The sequence below is a fragment of the Leucoraja erinacea genome, chromosome 6, assembly GCF_028641065.1.
Source record: "Leucoraja erinacea ecotype New England chromosome 6, Leri_hhj_1, whole genome shotgun sequence".
Classification (NCBI taxonomy): Eukaryota; Metazoa; Chordata; class Chondrichthyes; order Rajiformes; family Rajidae; genus Leucoraja; species Leucoraja erinaceus.
Window position 1 is genome coordinate 6499767 of NC_073382.1, and position 22082 is coordinate 6521848.

At 46.8% G+C, this 22082-nt stretch overlaps 1 protein-coding gene across 5 annotated transcripts in view; it reads left to right on the top strand.

The window, feature by feature from the left end:
• The window catches only part of atp10a (ATPase phospholipid transporting 10A), a 448633-nt gene that overhangs the window by 280153 nt on the left and 146398 nt on the right, over nucleotides 1–22082 (top strand). For all 5 annotated transcript variants that reach the window (XM_055636515.1, XM_055636513.1, XM_055636517.1 and 2 more), the window contains one exon: nucleotides 8107–8192. In XM_055636515.1, coding sequence (XP_055492490.1) covers nucleotides 8107–8192 — 86 coding nt within the window. The remainder of the gene's footprint in view (nucleotides 1–8106; nucleotides 8193–22082) is intronic.

The window sequence follows — 22082 nt, forward strand, 5'->3', positions numbered from 1 at the left end:
GGAGTTGAACCAGGGAGGTTTATAATGGGAGTGTCAAAGATCTTTCATTCAGATTTCATGCCCAGAGTGAAATGTCACCCAGGACTTTAGTGACTTTTATCATGCATCATACATCTGTAATGGAGTGTGGAAATGCAAACTCTTGCATTTCTTAAAATGACTGATGACTTATTCCCCACAGAAATTAAATTTTCTATTTTTACTCCAAGAAAGGCTCGGTGCTGGGGACCGCAGCTATTTACAATATACATCAATGATTTAGATGAAGGGATTCAACGTAACATTAACAAATTTGCAGATGACACATAGCTGGGTGGCAGTGTGAACTGTGAGGAGAATGCTATGAGAATGCAGGCCCTAGTGAGACAACACCTGGAGTATTGAGTGCAGTTTTGGTCCTCTAATTTGAGGAAAGACATTCTTGCTATTGAGGGAGTGCAGTGTAGGTTCACCAGGTTAATTCCCGGGATGGCGAGACTGTCATATGCTCTTAAAGATAGTGGAGTCAGGGGATATGGGGAGAAGGTAGGAACAGGATTGAGGATGATCAGCCATGATCAAATTGAATGGCGGTGCTGGCTCGAAGGGTCGAATGGCCTACTCCTGCACCTATTGTCTAGTGGGAGAAATTAGGACTAGAGGTCATAGCCGCAAAATTAAAAGATGTTCTATTAGAAAGGAGATGAGGAGGAATTTCTTTAGTCGGAGGGTGGTGAATCCGTGAAATTCTTTGGAGGCCAAGTCAGTGGATATATTTAAGGCAGACACATATAGGTTCTTGATTAGTATGCGTGTCAGAGGTTAGAAACATTGAAACATAGAAGATAGGTGCAGGAGTAGGCCATTCGGCATTTTGAGCCAGCTCCGCTATTCAATATGATCATGGCTAATCATCCAAAATCAGTTCCCCATTCCTGCTTTCTCCCCATATCCCTTGACCCCATTATCCCTGTGCTAAATCTAACTCTCTCTTGGAAACTTCCAGTGAATTGACCTCCACTGCCTTCTGTGGCAGAGAATTCCACAGATTCACAACACAAAAAGTTTTTCCTCATTTCAGTCCTAAATGGCCTTCTTAAGCTGTGACCCCTGGTTCTGGACATTTTTCCTGCATCTAGCTTTCCAATCCCTTAGGAATTTTATAAGTTTCTATATGAACCTACGCCCTATTCCCTCAATAGCAATAATGTCCTTTCTCAAATTAGGATACCAAAACTGCACACAATACTCCCAATGTGGTCTCACCAGGGCCCTGTACAACTGCAGTCAGACCTTTTTGCTACTGAATTCAAATCATCTCGCAATGAAGGCCAACATGCTATTAGCTTTCTTCATTGCCTGCTGTACCTGCATGGTTACTTTCAGTGACTGATGTACAAGGACACCCAGGTCACATTGCACTTCCCCTTTTCATATTATGACCATTCAGCTAATAATCTGCCTACCTGGTCTTGCCACCAAAGTGGATAACCTCACATGTTATCCACATTATACTGCATCTGCCATGCATCTGCCCACTCATCCAACCTATCCAAGTCACCCTGCAGCCTTATAGCATCCTCCTCACAGCTCACAATGCCACCCAGCTATGTGTCATCGGAAAACTATGAGATGTTACATTTAATTCCCTTGTCTCAATCGTTAATATATGTTGTAAATAACTGGGGTCCCAGCACTGAGCCTTGCGGCACCATGCACCAGGCACCATTGCATCGTTATGGGGAGAAGGCAGGAGAATGGGGTTAGGAGGGAGAGATAGCTCAGCCATGATTGAATGGTGGAGTAGGCATGATGGGCCGAATGGCCTAATTCTATTCCTATCACGTATGATCCTACGGTAGACACCAAATGCTGGAGTAACTCAGCGGGTGAGGCAGCATCTCTGGAGAGAAGGAATGGCCCATACCTTCTCTCCAGAGATGCTGCCTCACCCGCTGAGTTCCTCCAGCATTGTAGAAACATAGAAACATAGAAATTAGGTGCAGGAGTAGGCCATTCGGCCCTTCGAGCCTGCACCGCCATTCAATATGATCATGGCTGATCATCCAACTCAGTATCCCGTACCTGCCTTCTCTCCATACCCCCTGATCCCCTTAGCCACAAGGGCCACATCTAACTCCCTCTTAAATATAGCCAATGAACTGGCCTCGACTACCCTCTGTGGCAGAGAGTTCCAGAGATTTACCACTCTCTGTGTGAAAAAAGTTCTTCTCATCTCGGTTTTAAAGGATTTCCCCCTTTTCCTTAAGCTGTGACCCCTTGTCCTGGACTTCCCCAACATCGGGAACAATCTTCCTGCATCTAGCCTGTCCAACCCCTTATTTTGTGTCCAACTTTTGATTTAAAACAGCGTCTGCAGTTCTTTCTAACACACTTATGATCCTTTGATCTTATGAGGATGGATCGGATCAGCAACTTAAAGCTTCCAATGTCTTTCGAGGAGTGAAGCAGTGCGTTACAGCCGAGGTTCTCCCGAGGGGACTGATACAGCTTTGCTCACATTTGGCAGCATCTCCTTTAATCAACCCACTTCATCCCCACTGGTACGCCAAGAATAGAAAGATGCAGTTCAGCCCTTTTTCTCTCATCCAGCGGGTCCTTAAATTGATTGAGGCTGTTCCGTGTTGTGATCTCTAAACTTTGACGCCTTCATTAAAAGTGGTGTTACTCGTCATCAACATGTTTTTTTTTTTGATATATATATAAATCAAGTTCTGACTTTTTTCTCGCGCATGGTGGAAGTCACCAGCGTAAATACCTCTGGTAGATACACGCAAAATACTGTAGATAACCATGTAATATAACCATATAACAATTACAGCACGGAAACAGGCCATCTCGACCCTTCTAGTCCATGCCGAACACGTATTCTCCCCTAGTCCCATATACCTGCGCTCAGACCATAACCCTCCATACCTTTCCCGTCCATATAACTATCCAATTATTTTTAAATGAAAAAACGAACCTGCACCTTCACTGGAAATGCCACACAGTTCTCTGATAAAGAAGTTCCCCCTCATGTCCCCTACTTAGGCGATTCTTTTGGTTTGAATCTTCCCTACTCTCAGTGGGGAAAAGCTTACCACGTCTCTGTCGCCCTCTCACATTTTAAAGACCTCTATCAAGTCCCCCCTTAACCTTCTGCGGTCCAAAGAATAAAGCCCTAACTTGTTCAACCTTTCTCTGTAACTTAGTCAAACCCAGGCAACATTCGTGTAAATCTCCTCTGTACGTTTTTCCTGGTTGTACGCCGCTGGCCTCACCAATGCCTTGTACAATTTTATAACATTACATCCCAGCTTCTATACAGTGGGTTTATGACGGCAACTGCAGCGTTCTCAAATTAAATGACATTCATGAAAAGGAGTGCAGAAACGTTATGCCCCTGTCCCACTTAGGCGAGTTTTTGGGCAACTACAGGCGACAGGGCTCGGTACTGGGGTTCGCCTGTATCGCCCCGAAGAGTGGCGTTTTTTGGTCGCCGCTGGATGCTTAAATGAAATCTTTCGGGCGAGAGGGGTTTGACGGCGAGCGTAGCTTGAATTGCCTTACTCTGTCGTAGGTTGTTGCCAGGGTTGGTTGTCGCCGGTGCTGAACCCGGCGAAAGATACCGGCGACTGAATTGACTTACCTTGTCGCGGGTGGGCGTAGGTTGTCGTAGGTGCGGTCGTGGGTGGACGTCCTAATTGGTCACGGGTTGTCGGTAGCTTGCCGTAGCGTGACGTCAACTAGGTGGTAAGTTGTTGTAGACATTGTCGTTGACATTGTCGTGGGGGGGTGTCCAATCTCCGGTTTTTCGGCGACCTTCTACGACTATGACAGTCACCGGCAGTCGCTTAAAAAATCGCCTAACTGGGACAGGCCCATTACTGTACTCTTAAGCAGCAGTGCTAACAATGTCTCAGAATGTCTAATCCTATGTTGAACAATGGGAATGATGGGCAATATCAAAATCAGTTTGTGGAAGGGTCGGGGATATCTGCTGAAGCTGAACGCACCTGGTTAAAACGGGAAGACTATACATAGATTAATGTCAAGAAGATCAACTTGATTCATTGATGCTCTCCATCGAGGTAGAGACTCATGCAAACACCCATTTTACTGCTTCACACCAAGGATAATGGCGCAGCGGTAGAGTTGCCACCTTACAGTGCCGGAGACCCGGGTTCGATTCGGACCATGGATGCTGTCTGTACGGAGTTTGTACCTTCTCCCTGTAACTTGCTTGAATATGGGGTGCTCCGGTTTCCTCCCGCACGCCAAAGGCGTGCAGGTTTATAGGTTAATTGGCTTCTGTAAATTGTAAAAATTGTCTCGAGCGTGTAGGATTGTGCTAGTGTAGGGAGTAATCGCTGGTCGGCACGGTGGGTCGAAGGACCTGTTTCCAAGCTGTATCTCTCAAATCTCAAGTCTAAACACATTTACATCAGGAACTAGATGGTAACCCCAGAATCTAGGATGTTCAAAGATCATTCTCCAGTTTGATGATGGCTGCTGAACACTGACTGACATCAGGAACATACTGTGCTGGAGAGAAGTGAGTAAGAGATGGCATTATAAGATCTCTTATTAATGAGGGAGATTACTCAGACAGTGTTCAGATTAGACAGATGAAAACACTCAGCTTTCCAAAACTGAAGACTGGAATGGGAGGCTTGAAAGATGGGTCGACAGGGCTTATATTCTCAGGAATTTAGGATGAGAGGGGATCTTATAGAAACATATAAAATCCTTAAGGGATTGGACAGGCTCATTGCAGGAAAAATGTTCCCCATGTTGGGGGAAGTCCAGAACCAGGGGCCACAGTTTAAGAATTAAAGGGTAGGCCATTTAACCATATAACCATATAACAATTACAGCACGGAAACAGGCCATCTCGGCCCTACAAGTCCGTGCTGAACACTTATTTTCCCTTAGTCCCATCTACCTGCACTCAGACCATAACCCTCCATTTCTTTCCCATCCATATACCTATCCAATTTATTTTTAAATGATAAAATCGAACCTGCCTTCACCACTTCCACTGGAAGCTCATTCCACACCGCTACCACTCTCTGAGTAAAGAAGTCCCCCCTCATGTTACCCCTAAACTTCTGTCCCTTAATTCTGATGTAATGTCCTCTTGTTTGAATCTTCCCTATTCTCAATGAGAAAAGCTTATCCACGTCAACTCTGTCTATCCCTCTCATCATTTTAAAGATCATTTAGGACTGAGATGAGGAAAGACCTTTTCACCCAGAGAGTTGCGAATCTGTGGAATTCTCTGCCGCCAAAGGCAGTGGGGGCCAATTCACTGGATGTTTTCAAGATGGAGTTAGATGTCGCTCTTGGTGCTAATGGAATCAAGGGATATGGGGTAAAGGCAGGAACTGGGTACTGATCGTGGGCCAAAGTGCCTGTTCTTGTGCTGTACTGTTCTATTGAGAAAGAGCTGGGGAGTAGAATGATTGCGTTTAGTTTAGAGATACAGTACGAAAACAGGCCTTACGGCGCATGGAGTCCGCACCGACCAACTGCACCTGAACTTTAACAATTTCCTTCATTAGGGACAATTTTTACTTATATACCAAGCCAATTAACCTACAAACCTGTACGTGTTTCGAGTGTGAGAGGAAACTGAGGTTCTCGGAGAAAACCCACACGGTCACGGGGAGGACATACAAACTCCGCACAGACAAACACCCGTAGCCAGGAACGAACCGGGTCTCTGGCGCTGTAAGCACTGTAAGGCAGCAACTCTAATGCTGCCCCTCAAAGGACACAGGCACAGATTCATTAGCCCAATTGGCCATCTGAAGTTTCGGCAATTTGTGCATTCATAGAGGATTCTTTTTGAGTACTCGTCAAAAGCGACTAGTGATTAAGACATAGAAACATAGAAAATAGGTGCAGGAGTAGGCCATTCTGCCCTTCGAGCCTGCACCGCCATTCAATATGATCATGGCTGATCATCCAACTCAGTATCCTGTACCTGCCTTCTCTCCATACCCCCTGATCCCTTTAGCCACAAGGGCCACATCTAACTCCCTCTTAAATATAGCTAATGAACTGGCCTCAACTACCCTCTGTGGCAGAGAATTCCACAGATTCACCACTCTCTGTGTGAAAAATGTTTTTCTCAAATCGGTCCTAAAATATTTCCCTCTTTTCCTTAAACTGTGACCCCTTGTCCTGGACTTCCCCAACATCGGGAACAATCTGGAGAAACTCAGCGGGTGCAGCAGCATCTATGGAGCGAAGGAAATAGGCAACGTTTCGGGCCGAAACCCTTCTTGAGACCCGGAACGTTGCCTATTTCCTTCGCTCCATAGATGCTGCTGCACCCGCTGAGTTTCTCCAGCTTTTTTGTGTAACCTTCGATTCTCCAGCATCTGCAGTTCCTTCTTAAACATCGGGAACAATCTTCCTGTATCTAGCCTGTCCAACCCCTTAAGAATTTTGTACGTTTCTCCCTGTAACTTGCTTTAATCCGGGGTGGTCCGGTTTCTTCGCGCACTATAAAGCCGAGCAGGTTTATAGGTTAATTGGCTTCTGTAAATTGTAAAAATTAACCTCGAGCGTGTGGGATAGTGCTAGTGTACGGAGTGATCGCTGGTCGGCACGGTGGGTTGAAGGACCTGTTTCCAAGCTGTACCTCTAAAGTCTCATGTCTAAACACATTTTAAACACATCTAAGCACATGCATCGTGAAGCCAGCTAACGAGATTTGTAGATACACGGTGTGGTTTCAGCCTTTGATCCTCCTTCACCCTGAACAGAAACTTGATGACGGCATGGAAATGAAAGCTGAATCTCATAGCGATGGCCAAACTCAGCACTGTTGTTCACAGGGATTGAAATCTGAAATGCTCCTCAGACAACCCGACAGCCCTACCGAGAAGAGGCAGAGTTTCCATTAGAAACCGACAGGAAACTGAAGCAAGCCCCCTAATGCCACAAGCAGAGAAAGATTGTGTAGGAAGGAACTGCAGATGCTGGTTTAAACCGAAAATAGACGGAAAAAGCTGGGGTAACTCAGCAGGACAGGCAGAGTAGGATTTTGGGTCGAGACCCTTCTTCAGGCTGATCTATTTTGGGTCTGTAGTAGGGTCTTGACCCGAAACGTCACCCATTCCTTCTCTCCAGATAAGCTGCCTGTCCCGCTAAGCAAAGAGAGATGAACAGGTTCTTGATTAGTAAGGGTGTCAAAGGTCACATGGAGAAGGCAAGAGAGTGGGGTTGAGAGGGAGAGATAGATCAGCCATGATAGGATGGCAGAGTAACCTCGATGGGCCGAATGGCCTAATTCTGATCCAGTGACATGAATTTATGAAAGACCAGTTTGCCCAGGGACCAATTTCAAACCCATTAAGACTTCAACATTGATTCATTCATTGTAGAAACATTGACAGTTTGATCGATTTGTGAACTGTTTGGGTGATAAAAGGTTCTCAGGAACGGAACTTTGCTGAATCCTGTGGAGGACCCAGTCAATGGACAACAGACTATCAGAGTTTTACTCTACATGAGCCGAAAGAGGATATTTGCAATTTTACCAAATGCACCAATTCGGGGAAATCTTAATGAAAATATTCATGATGTAAAACACAAAGTGCTGGAGTAACTTAGTGAGTTCAGGCAGTTACTGTGAACGGCATAGATATGCTCGTTTTAGTTTTAGTTTTAGAGTTACAGCACGGAAACAGGCCCTTCGGCCCACCGGGTCCGCGCCAACGAACAATCCCCGCATGTTAACACTATCCTACACACACTAGGGACAATTTTTACATTTACCAAGCCGATTAACCTACATACCTGGACGTCTTTGGAGTGTGGGAGGAAAACGAAGATTTCGGAGAAAACCCACGCAGGTCACGGGGAGAACGTACAAACTCCGTACATACAGGGGATGTTTTGGGAGAAACCTCTTCCTCAGACTCATAAGATCTGCAGATGCTGCCTGGCCTGCTGAGTTGCTCCAGAATGTTGTGTTTTATGCAAGATTCCATCATTCGTGATGTAACATTGAGTAGCCAGTATTATTTAATCCTTCTGTGTATTTCGTTTTTGTCATTTTTGAAATCAACGCGATTGACTGTTCTTCTTCTTTGCTTCCACTGTGTTTAGGAAACTGAATTTGACCCCATGAAGTTTAACAGTGTTATAGAATGTGAGAAGCCAAACAACGATCTGAACAGATTTCAAGGTTACATGTAAGTTGTGTCCAGTCTCATATACCTGGCATCCCTATCCTTTGCGTGGCACAGTGGCACAATGGTAGAGTTGCTGCCTTAGGCTGAGGTTTGATACTGCCTGCGGGTGCAGTCCGTACGGAGTTTGTGCATTCTCCCTGTGACCACGTGGGTTTTCTCCGGGTGCTCCGGTTTCCTCCCACACTGCAAAGACGTGCAGGTTTGTAGGTTAATTGGCATCGGTAAAATTGTAAATTGTCCCTAGTATGTAGGATAGTGTTAGTATACAGGGATTGCTGGTCATAGAGTGATATAGTGCAGAAACAGGCCCTTCGGCCCAACTTGCCCACACCTGCCAAAATGTCCTAGCTACACTCGTCCCACCTGCTTGTTTTTGGTCCATATCCCTTCCAAACCTGTCCTATCCATATCTATGGTCGGCATGGACTTGTTGAGCCAAAGGGCCTGTTTCCGCGCTGTATCTCTATAAAGTATCGCTAAATGTAAAACTCTCTCCTCCCACTGTCTGTGCATGTGGCAGAAATATTGCTCCCTGCTGATAAAGGACATCTCAACGCCTCTCCACCTCCCCCAGCAATACCTCCTGTGTATAAAGCTTAAATATCATGGTGCTGGCTATTCCTTGGATTTTGCTGAGTCCCAAATGATTAGAATCGCTCCCAGCATGAATTCCACAGTGCTGTTCACCCTTAAGACATGCAGGCTGAATTTAAGCTTGCGCTGCTTATATACTTTACTTTAGACTATAGAGATACAGCAAGGGAAAAGGCCATTCGGCCCACCGCATCCGTGCTGACCAACAATCATCCCACGCACGTATACTTTCCAACATACCAGGGACAATTTTACAACTTACTGAAGCAATTGACTTACAAACCATAAGATAGTCACAAAAAGCTGTGGTAACTCATCGGGTCAGGCAGCATAGAAACATAGAAAATAGGTGCAGGAGTAGGCCATTTGGCCCTTTGAGCCATCTCTCGAGAAAAGGAATAGGTGACATTTCAGGAGGAGACTCTTCTTCAGACCTTTCTGAAGAAGTGTCTCAACCTGAAATGTCACTCATTCCAGAGATGGTGCCTGACCAGCTGAGTTACGCCAGCTTTTTGTGTCTATCTTTGGTTTACACCAGCATCTGCAGTTCCTTCCTACACATTTAACCTAGAAACCTGTATGTCTTGAGACTGTGGGAGGAAACCGGAGGACCAAGAGAAAACCCACACGGTCACAGGGAGAAGGTACAAACTCTGTACCCACAACACCCATAGTCAGGATCGAACCTGGGTCGCTGGTGCTGTAATGCCCCTGTCCCACTTAGGAAACCCGAACGGAAACCTCTGGAGACTTTGCGCCCCACCCAAGGTTTCCGTGCGGTTCCTGGAGGTTGCAGCTGGTTGCCGGAGGTTGCAGGTAGTGGAAGCAGGTAGGAAGACTGACAAAAACCTCCGGGAACCGCACGCAGGAAACCTTGGGTGGGGCGCAAAGTCGCCAGAGGTTTCCGTTCAGGTTTCCTAAGTGGGACAGGGGCATAAGGCAGAAACTCCACCGCTGCACCACTGTGCAGCCCAATAATACTGTTAAAAGTGCGGTTGAAACAGGCTGGGTGCTGAAGTGGCAATTACATGGATTTTGTACGGCATGTGTCGCAAATTAACCAACCGCAGGCTAATCACATCTCATGATACTCATGTTTTTCTGTTGGTGTTATCCAGTTAAAACCCCACACACTTCAATCTCACTATGTTTTATTTTTGTGGTGCTACCATGCACTGCTCCAAGCTGGTGTGGTGAAAGGTTGGGGTATTACGAAGAGATTCAGAAAGAGCCCAAACGAAGAGCAAATGTTTCATTTCATTTACCATTTGGGAAACTACAATTCGCAATCCTGCATTAAAAAAATATATAGTTCTGAAAATGCTCAACAGGGCAGGCAATGTCTGTGGAAAGAGATACGGTGCCCAAGTCAAAACACCAAGTGATGGAAGAACTGAGCAGGTCAGGCGTCATCTATGGAGGGAATGGACAAATGACGTTTTGGGTTGGGACCCTGACGTTTCTAGTTGTCAGAATGATGGATCCTTCACTGATTCATTGACACTTCACATGTTCTTGATACAGTGAAAGTCTTTGTTTTTCATGCAATGCACAAGTGCGCAAAGAGTCGCCACGTACAGTATAGGTTTAGTTTAATTTAGAGATACAGCATGAAAACAGGCCCTTTGACCCACAGAGCCCGCTCTGACCAACGATCCCCGCACAATAACACAATCCTACACACACTGGGGACAATTTTTAAAATAGTTCCACCAAGCCAATTAACCTACAAACCTGTAAGTCCTTGGAGTGTTGGAGGAAACCAAAGATCTCAAAGAAAACCCACACAGGTCACAGAGGGAGAACGCAACAAACTTCGTCCAGATAAGCACCCGTAGTCGGGTTCGAACCCGGGTCTCTGGTGCAGCAAGCGCTATAAGTCAGCATGGATTTATGAAGGGGAAATCATGCTTCACTAATCGTCTGGAAATTTTTGAGGATGTAACAAGTAGAATGGATAAGGGCGAGCCAGTGGATGTGGTGTATCTGGACTTTCAAAAAGCCTTTGACAAGGTCCCACACAAGAGATTAGTGTGCATTATAGCACATGGCATTGCGGGTAAGGTATTGACATTGATGGAGAACTGGTTGGCAGACTGGAAGCAAAGAGTAGGAGTTAACGGGTCCTTTTCAGAATGGCAGGCAGTGACTAGTGGGGTGCCGCAAGGCTCGGTGCTGGGACCCCAGTTATTTACAATATTTTATATGAGGGAAGATTTAGATGCATATGACACAAAACTGGTTGGCAGTTGTGATGAGAATGCTATGAGGATGCAGGGTGACTTGGGATAGGTTTGGTGAGTGGGCAGATGCATGGCAGATGCAGTATAATGTGGATGAATGTGAGTTTATCCACTTTGGTGGCAAGAACAAGAAGGCAGATTATTATCTGAATGGTGTCAGATTAGGAAAACAGGAGACGAGATCTGGGTGTGCTTGTACATCAGTCACTGAAAGTAAGCATGCAGGTTCTGCAGGCAGTGAAGAAAGCTAATGGCATGTTGGCCTTCGTTGCGAGAGGATTTGAGTTTAGGAGCAAGGAGGTCCTACTGCAGTTGTACAGGGCCCTGGTGAGACCGCACCAGGAGTATTATGTGTAATATTGATCTCCTAATTTGAGGAAGGACATTATTGCTATTGAGGGAGTACAGCGTAGGTTCACCAGGTTAATTCCCGGGATGGTAGGACTGACATATGATGATAGAATGGGTGACTGTGCTTGTATTCACTGGAATTTAGAAGGATGAGAGGGCATCTTATAGAAACATAGAAAATTCTTAAAGGATTGGATAGGCTAGATGCAGGAAAAATGTTCCCGATGTTGGGGGAGTCCAGAACCAGGGGTCACAGTTTAAGAATAAGGGTCAGGCCATTTAGGACTGAGATGAGGAAAAACTTCTTCACCCAGAGAGTTGTGAATCTGTGGAATTCTCTGCCACAGAAGGCAGTGGAGGCCGATTCACTGGATGTTATCAAGAGAGAGAGAGATTTAGCTCTTAGGGCTAATGGAATCAAGGGATATGGGGAAAAATCAGGAACGGGGCACTGATTTTAGGTGATAAGCCATGATCATATTAAAAAGGGGTGGTGGCTTGAAAGGCCGAATGGCCTACTTCCGGAGGCTTTTGTCAGTCTCCCCACCTGCTTCCACTACCTGCAACCTCCGGCAACCACCTGCAACCTCCGGGAACCGCACGGAAACCTTGGGTGGGGCGCAAAGTCTCCAGAGGTTTCCGTTCAGGTTTCCTAAGTGGGACAGGGGCATAACTCTACCGCGGTGCCACCGTACTGCCCTTGTGCCCTAAGGCGCCGACACTTGATATGTTAAGACTTTTTCTCTAACCACAGATACTGCCTGACCTGCCGAGTATGTTCCATCATTTTCTCTTTTGTTTTAAGGACATCTGTAGCTTTATTAAAGGTTTTGTATCCTCATCCCTTATGCCCAGCTCCAGGACGGAAGACAAGAGTTGTGGCCGTGTGTCTATTATGCAAAGACACTTACTCAGACAGCAGCTTCATCAAGCCAGGCAACCTGGTGCTGTCAAAAGGGCAATGTCAGTACATTTAACTGAAATTAATCTGACATGTGTTTCATGTTTTCCTGAGAACAGATGCTGATTTTACACCATTAGTCTTCTGGAGCCAGGTTACTTCAGAGTGTAGACAGTGGGATGTGCAGAATGGTCGATCGTTGAGGTTCTAATGGGTTCTGCTTATCAACATTAAGGCTTTTATATTTATTTTTCATTTGCAATTGCGCTGTGCAATTTTCATAAGTGCACCAACATGTTTCTCTTGCCATTCCGTTCGTGACCCAGCTTATTTCAACAAAATAGAGAGAGTACAGAGGAGATTTACTAGAATGTTGCCTGGGTTTCAGCAACTAAGTTACAGAGAAAGGTTGAACAAGTTAGGGCTTTATTCTTTGGAGCGCAGAAGGTTAAGGGGGGACTTGATAGAGGTTTTTAAAATGATGAGAGGGATAGACAGAGTTGACGTGGAAAAGCTTTTCCCACTGAGAGTAGGGAAGATTCAAACAAGGGGACATGACATGAGAATTAAGGGACTGAAGTTTAGGGGTAACATGAGGGGGAACTTCTTTACTCAGAGAGTGGTAGCTGTGTGGAATGAGCTTCCAGTGAAGGTGGTGGAGGCAGGTTTCGTTTTTATCATTTAAAAATAAATTGGATAGTTATATGGATGTGAAGGGAATGGAGGGTTATGGTCTGAGCGCAGGTATATGGGACTAGGGGAGATTATGTGTTCGGCACGGACTAGAAGGGTCGAGATGGCCTGTTTCCGTGCTGTAATTGTTATATGGTTATATGGTTATTTAACGTGTTAATTAATAACGTCGCTCTCTGCGTTTCAGCGTCCATTGTGTTCAACCGCTAAATGTAGGTTGTAAATGTGTGCCAGGGAAAAGAGGGTAAACTCCGGGAAACCTGAAATTAAATAGTGAATGGCAGCCAGCCATTAAACGGGAAAAATTCTTCATCAGTGTGTTGTGAAAGTGATCTCTGCCTGTTGCCCTCTTCATTTGCAACTGCTAAGTGGGAAGAGTGTTTAATTCCAAATATTTGTAGCATGAAATACTAATTGCATTGGATGAAAAATATCAGTGATAATGATCTTTATGTTGAAGCAGCCTCCAGCACTTAAAGGGCGCTCATTGAGATGGTTGGCTCTGGTTTGACATTAAACCAAGTTCATTTACTCTATCATGTAGCCGTTAAATATCCTATTTCTAATGAGAGCAGCTTTGTTGTTCTTGGTATCCATGCCAACATTTATCTACTAATCAGTACTTTTGAAATGGATCATTATGTGGCTGTTTCTCCAGAACTTCTGGTGGGCAGAGAGTCATAAAGCATAGAAACACAGTCTCGCCATCCCGGGAATTAACCTGGTGAACCTACGCTGCACTCCCTCAAGAGCAATACGCCAGGTGTGGTCTCACCAGAGCTCTGTACAACTGCAGTAGGACCTCCTTACTCCTATACTCCTCTTGCTTTGAAGGCCAACATGCAGGGTTGCTTCTTTACTGCCTGCTGTACCTGCATGCTTACTTTCAGTGACTGATGTACAAGGACACCCATATCTCCTCGATGGTTCTTGATGACACTACCCTGAGTGAAAGACTGTGCATTCAACTTATCTATTCCCTTTACATCTCTACAAGATCACCCCTCAGCCTCTTGAGCGAATAATAAAGTCCTCACCAGCCCAACCTTTCCCTATATCTCAGGCCCTCATATCCTGGCAACATCCTCGTAAATCTGACCTGCACTCTTTCCAGCTTAATGACATCCTTCCTCATGCTGCCGTTTTCGAACATTTTACCAGTGGCAAGAAGTGCTTCATTTCCGTAAGATTCTTTGTAGGTGTAACAGTACTTGAGATGTCTTCAGATGCAACTCGTAGCAAATCTACTGTTTGTGTAAGAAGGAACTGCAGCTTCTGGTTTAAACCGAAGATAGACACAAAAAGCTGGAGTAACTCAGCAGGCCAGACAGCACCACTGGAGAGAAGAAATAGGTGACGTTTCGGGTCATAGAAACATAGAAACATAGAAAATAGGTGCAGGAGTAGGCCATTCGGCCCTTCGAGCCTGCACCGCCATTCAATATGATCATGGCTGATCATCCAACTCAGTATCCTGTACCTGCCTTCTCTCCATACCCCCTGAACCCTTTAGCCACAAGGGCCACATCTAACTTCCTCTTAAATATAGCCAATGAACTGGCCTCAACTACCTTCTGTGGCAGAGAATTCCACAGATTCACCACTCTCTGTGTAAAAAATGATTTTCTCATCTCGACTCTCTGTGTAAAAAAATGATTTTCTCATCTCGAGGCCCTTCTTCAGACTGGGTCTGGAGGAGGGAAACAAAAGATATAGATGGTGATTATAGAGAGATATAGTACAAACTAATGAAAGATATGCAAAAAAAGTAACGATGATCAAGGAAACAGGCTGCGGGGCTTGGTGAAAACGAGTTACAGACAATGAAACTACTGTTTGTATTGGAAATGCTGCTCGCAGTCAATATTTCTTGTGCATAAACGGTGAAACTGACCTGAAAGATGGAATGGCCTTCCTGCGCCTATAGTTATTATACAACAGAGCAACTTATGCCTTTGTATTTGGTCTTGTCTCGCTATTTGTTTACATTAGAATGGATGAATGAAAAAGCACAGGCAGAGTATTATTGGTACACTCTGAATGATGTTCTCAGAGAAGATAGCTTGGGGGTAAATGTACTGAATAATGTGGACAAGCTCCTTGTGGGATTGGCCGATGCTGACAAATCCAAGATTGAATCTACAAACCTGTAACCAATGTATTTTATTTTACACAACACTGAAAACCCTTGAGGAACATTGGGCGCCACAGTGGCACAGCGGTCGAGTTGCTGCCTCACAGCATTGTTATCCCGGGTATCCATGTCAACATTTAACTATTAATAAGTACTTTTGAAAAACGGATCGTTATATGGCTGTTTCTGCAGAAACTCTGGTAGGCAAAAACTGTAGCAATGAAAAGGCCATTCAGCCCATTTCATCCATGCCGTCAAAGATGCTCCATCTAAGCACGTCCCATTAAGCCGCATTTGGCCCAAATCCCTCTCATCCTTTCCTTGCACGTAACTGTCCAAGTGTCTTTTAAAAGGTGTTATAGTACTCCCTCCTGTGGTAACTCAATCCATTTGCCCTCACCCTCCGAGTGGAAAGGTTTTGGGAACAGATGGGGGAAAATGAGGGGGAGCCTCATTGAAACTTACCGCTAGTGAAAGCTCTGGATAGAGTGGATGTGGAGAGGATGCTACCTCTAGTGGGAGAGTCTGGGACCAGTGGTCATAACATGGCCCCTCCTTTCAACATCTCCACTGACCTCCTTACCCCTCCTCCACACTGCTTCCTCTCCCAGTTTGACCTGGTCACCCCTATTGAAATCTCCAAACTCATCAGCTCTTCCAAACCCACTACCTGCTCCCTCGACCCTGCTGAAGTCCTGCCTCCCCGTTCTCTGCCCCTACCTCACTAATCTCTTCAGCTCCTCATTGTCCCAAGGAATTGGCCCCTCTGCTTTCAAAACTGCTGCTGTCACACCAATCTTAAAGAAACCTAGTCTTGATCCCTCCTCTCTCATTAACTACCGCCCAATCTCAAACCTCCCCTTTCTTTCAAAAACCCTGGAGCGTATCGTTGCGTCGCAACTTCATTCCCACCTCCTTGCGTATAACCTACTTGAACCCCTCCAATCTGGCTTTCGCCCCCTCCATAGCACAGAAACTGCTCTCCTCAAAGTCCTCAGTGACCTCCTCACCTCTGCTGACACTGGTTCCCTCAACATCCTCACCCTCCTCGACCTGAGCGCAGCCTTCGATACAGTGAACCATAACATCCTGCTCACCAGACTCAAAGACCTCGGCATTGAAGGCTCTGCACTCAGCTGGCTCCGTTCCTACCTTTCCAACAGATCCCACTTCATCTCTCTCCACAACCACACCTCTGCTACAGCCACAGTCACTCAAGGCGTTCCCCAAGGCTCCGTACTCGGCCCCCTCCTCTTCATCATCTACATCCTCCCCCTTGGTCAGATACTCCGCGACTTCAACCTGGACTTCCACTGTTACGCCGATGACACCCAGATCTACCTCGGCACCAAATCCCCCCAAAACTCCCCCCCAACCCAACCCCCCCCCCCCCCCCCCCCACCCCTCCCCCCCCCCCCCCCCCCCCCCCCATATCAACTCCTGTTTGTCAGCTATACAAACCTGGATGCAACATAACTTCCTCAAACTCAACAGCGATAAGACAGAATTCCTCCTCATAGGCTCCAAAGCCACACTCAGCAAAATCAATAACCCCACTCTCACCATCGACGGCACCACTGTCTCCCCATCTCCCCAGGCCCGCAACCTTGGCGTGATCTTTGATTCCACCCTCTCCCTTGAGCCTCACATCCGCCATGTCATTAAAACCTCCTTCTTTCATCTCCGCAACATCGCCAAAATCAGACCCTCTCTCACACATCCCGCTGCTGAAAGACTCATCCATGCCTTCATCTCCTCCCGACTGGACTATTGCAACTCACTTCTCCTTGGCATCAGCTCCACTTACATCAACCGACTCCAACTGGTCCAGAACGCAGCCGCCCGACTCATCACCCACACCAAATCCTGGCATCACATCACTCCAGTCCTCAAACAACTTCACTGGCTTCCCATCTCCCACCGGATCACCTACAAAATCCTGGTCCTCACCTACAAAGCCCTCCACCATCTGCCCCCCCCCCCCCCCCCCCCCCCCCCCCCCCCCATCTCACTGACCTCCTCTCCCCCTACCAACCCTCACGGTCCCTCAGATCCACATCAGCCGGTCTCCTCTCCATCCACAAGTCCAACCTCCGCAGTTTTGGGGACAGAGCCTTCTCCAGGGCAGCTCCCAGGCTCTGGAACTCCCTCCCCCAACTGATCCGCAACTCCGTGTCCCTCACCATCTTCCAGTCCCGCCTCAAGACCCATCTCTTCACCTCTGCCTATCCTTAGCCCCATGTCCCCCTCCCTTTTCATCTGTGCATGAATTGCATCATATTGTGTTTTGAATTGAATTCTGTCTTTACTTTGTGTACTAGTCATGTCTCTACTATTTATTTCATTCCCCTTACATATTTTTCCTCTACCTGCTAAATATTTGTAAGGTGTCCTTGAGACTCTTGAAAGGCGCCCATAAATAAAATGTATCATTATTATTATTATTATTATTATAACTTCAGAATAAAAGGACGTTCCTTTAGGAAGTTGAAGTTGAATTGAATTGAATTGAATTGAATTGAATTGAATTGTAATTGAAGGAGATGAGGAGCAATTTCTTTAGTCAAAGGGTGGTGAATCTGTGGAATTGATTGCCACAGAAGGCTGTGGAGGCCAAGTCAATGGATATTTTTAAGGCAGAAATAGGCAGATGCTTGATTAGTATAGGTGTCAGGGATTATGAGGAGAAGGCAGGAGAATGGGGTTGAGAGGTGATGATAGATCAGCCATGATTGAATGGCAGAGTAGATTTGATTGGTTGAATAGCTTAATTCTGCTTCTATCACTTGTGAACTCATGAAAGTCTGTTTCCCAGACGTTTGCCCATATGGTGCTGCCTCGTTTAGGGGCATCACATCCCTCGCCTTGGAGCACTGCCTGCATAACTATTACAACTGAAGACCCAGGTTTTGTGCCAAACCCCAGCAAATCCCAGCTGGGCTCTGGCACCGGCATGCAGGGATGTTCCACGTCATTCATCGGTCCCGCTCGTTACGTTCCCTTATAACTGCACGCCATGACCCATCCATCAGCCACTCACTGAACGACGTCCTCCCCTACAACTGTCCCCCCCCCACTCCTCTCCATCAGTCTCCTCCTCACCACCATCTTGTACAATCATCTTCCACCCCCGGCTTCTCCATCAGTCTGTTACCACCATCGAATACAACCTCCCACCTACCCTCCTTCAGTCTTTTTTTTTTAGACAGGAAAGAACTGCAGATGCTAGTTTAAATCGAAAATAGACACAAAATGCTGGAGTAACTCAGCGGGACAGGCAGCATCTTTGGAGTGAAGGAATGGGTGACGTTTCGGGTCGAGACCCTTCAGAGTCTGAAGAAGCGTCGCCCATTCCTTCTCTTCAGCGATGCTGCCTGTCCCGCTGAGTTACTCCAGCATTTTGTGTCTATCTTCGATTTAAACCAGCGTCTGCAGTTCTTTCCCACACAAACTTTTTTTTAGTTTAGTTTAGAGATACAGGGCAGAAACAGGCCCTTCGGATCGCTGAGCTCGCACCGACCAGCAACCCCAGCACATTAACACTATCCTACACAAACTAGCGACAATTTACAATTATACCAAGCCGATTAACCAACAAACCTGTACATCTTTGGAGTGTGGGAGGAAACCGAAGATCTTGAGGTCACGAGGAGAACGTACAAACTCCGTACAGACAGCACCCGTAGTCGGGATCGAACCTAGGTCTCTTGCGCTGCATTCGCTGTAAGGCAGCAACTCTACCGTTGCGCCACCGTGCTGCCCTTACCACAATCTTGTACAGGCATCTCTCACCTCCTCCCCTCCATCAGTCTGTTACCACCATCTTGTACAATCATCTCCCACCTCCTCTCTATCAGTATCTCATGCCTGGCCCTCTAGTACAACCACATCAACGCTTCCCCAATGCTCCCGCACTCATTGCCTTCCCATACAAGCATCCCCCACCACCTTCTATCTGTCTCTCACACGCCGTCTCCCCTACAGCCATAGTCCACTGTATCCCCATCAGTCCCTTGTGTACAGTCACCTCCCACCACCTGTCGATCGGTCTCTCGCTCACCACCCTCCCAGACAATGGCCTTCACCCATCCCTCCATCGGTCTCTCTATGCACCACCCTCTCAGACAACGGCCCCCACCACCTCCCCATCAGTCTCCCTACGCACCACCTTCCCCCGCAATGACCAACGCCACCTCCCCTTTTGGCCTCTCTATGCACCACCCTCCCTTACAATGGCCCCCACCACCCAACCATTGTTCTCTCACTCACCCCCCCCCCCCCCCCCCCACCCCCCCCCACCCCCCCCCGCAATGGCCCACGCCACCTCTCCCTCGATTTCCAGCTCACCACCCTGCCCTACAACTGTACCCGGCCAAATCGCCATTGAGCTGGTTCACAACAACCCCCTACAATTCCACCCTGCCCGCTCTCCGTCAGGCTCAGTCACATTGCCTACCGCCAACAATTGCCTGCCCCATCTCACCTCACACCACACTTGGCATTCCCTATCCCCACCCTGGCTCTCTTTCACCACCTGTCCTGACCAGGTGAGCGCAGCTGCAAACAATTTTGACAATCGCCCCACCATCCGAAACAAAACCGCCCACAATTGTATTTCCTTTCATTCATGCATTACCAAGGGGTAATGGAACTCGGTGGCACAGCTAAAGACCCGTGTTTGATCCTGACTACGGGTGTTGTCTGTACGTAGTTTGTATGTTCTCCCCGTAACCTGCGTGGGTTTTCTCAGAGATCTTCGGTTTCCCCCCCCCACACTCCAAAGACGTACAGATTTGTAGGTTAATTTGGTTGGTGTAAATGTTAAATTTTCCTTTGTGTGTGTCGTGTAGTGTCAATGTGTGGGGATTGCTGGTCGGCACGGACTCGGTGGGCCGAAGGGCTTGTTTCTGCTCTTTATCTTGAAACTAAAAACTAATTGTTGCGGTGTTAATGGCCTGTCCCACGAGCATGCGCCTGCATGCGGCAAGCGGGACCAAACCGGAAGCGGGGGCCGCGCGGAGGTCGAGTGATCCCTGTACAGGGCCGGTCCCACCAGCATGCGCCTGCATGCGGCGAGCGCGACCAAACCGGAAGTGGAGGCCACGCGGAGGTCGAGAGAGTGACGTGAAGTTCGAGTGAAGTCCGTGGGAAGTTCGCGCGTGACGTACGGCGTCGAGGCGGCTGTGGGCCGGCAGGCCGTTGCCGCGCGGAATTTTTGAACACGGTCAGTTTTTCGGAGCCCCTCGCAATGTCAGGACCAGCTCCGCACAACTCCATACGGCTCCGGCGATCGAAGTGGGACCGGCCCCGCGAGGCCGTGCGGCTCAAGCGACCACGTTAGGTCGCGCTTGCTGCATGGAGTCGTATGCTGGTGGGACATGCCCTTTAGCTTGCAGGAACTCCCCACTTCCTACACTGCAGTAAGTCTCCTTACTGAACAACCTTAAAGAAAGCAGTGGCTCAAGATCCTCCCCACCACCTTCTGAAGGGCACTTTAGGCAGCCAGCCTTGCCAGTGACACCCACATACATTACACAAATTTAAAAATAGTACATTGCCTTAGGGAACTGCAGCTTAGTGCGTTTCATTATAAAACCAGTGATGCCAACAAAAATTACTTTGCCGCATTCAGCACACTGAATAACTTAGAAGTTTCCAATTAGTTTCACCAGCTTCACTGGCCCAGTGATTAATTGTTCAGTAACAGTTGTGGAATTTCACATGCAAATATCAAAAGAGAATGGGTTTGCGAAAGGGTTCAGCTCTCAGCGTTGTTCCTCAAAAAGTTCTCAGCCACACTTTTCTTTGATTCTTTTTGCAGGTTAAGACACATGTTGTATCCACGGTTATTCTCCTTTTGAATGTTTTCATAGAAACATAGGGAATAGGTGCAGGAGTAGGCCATTCGGCCCCATTGAGCCAGCACCTCCTTTCAATATGAACATGGCTGATCATCCAGAATCAGTACCCTGTTCCTACTTTCTCATCATATCCCTTTATTCCGTTAGCCCAAAGAGCAAAATCTAAATCTCTCTTGAATACATCCAGTGAATTGGCTTCCATTCCCTTCTGTGGCAGAGAATTCTACAGATTCACAACTCTCTGGCTGAAAAAGTATTTCGTCATCTCAGTCCTAAATGGCCTACCCCTTATTCTGAAACTGTGATCCCTGGTCCTGAACTCCTGGTCCTGAAGCATGGTAAATGTGGTAAATATCCCTCCTGTAGTAGCTGATCTTTAAGCATTCGATTCCCACGTTGCAGGGAAATTGGGACTGCACGTTGCAGTCTGTGGAATTCTCTGCCTCAGAGGGCGGTGGAAGCAGGTTCTCTGGATGATTTCAAGAGACAGCTAGATAGGGCTCTTAAAAATAGCGGAGTCAGGGGATATGGGGAGAAGGCAGGAACGGGGTACTGATTGGGGATGAGCAGCCATGATCACATTGAATGGCGGTGCTGGCTCGAAGGGTCAAATGGCCTACTCCTACTACTATTGTCTATTGTCTATTGAAATGCACAGAAACCATTTGGTCCTCGTAGTGCGAGTTCCCTGGTGTTTTCTATACTATTATACTATTCTATTCTATACTATACTATTTCTATACTATTCTATACTATACAAATATTCTATTTGCATTGCTCATCCTGACCCCTGTACAAATACGGTGGGTAAAGCTACTTGGACAACAACTACATTTTGAGTTTTAACAAACATAATTGGTGCAAACATTATTATACCTGGACGTATTTTTGCTTTCTGAAAGTGACATTTAGTTGTTGTAAGATGTGTGGCACAGCAGCAGTAGAGTTGCTGACTTACAGCGCCAGAGACCTGGGTTTAATCCTGACTGTGGTGTGGTCAGTACAGAGTTTGCATGTGACCATGTGGGTTTACTCCAGGCGCTCTGGTTTCCTCCCACACTACAAAGACATCCATGTTTGCAAGTTAATTGGCTTCAGTAAAATTGTATAATT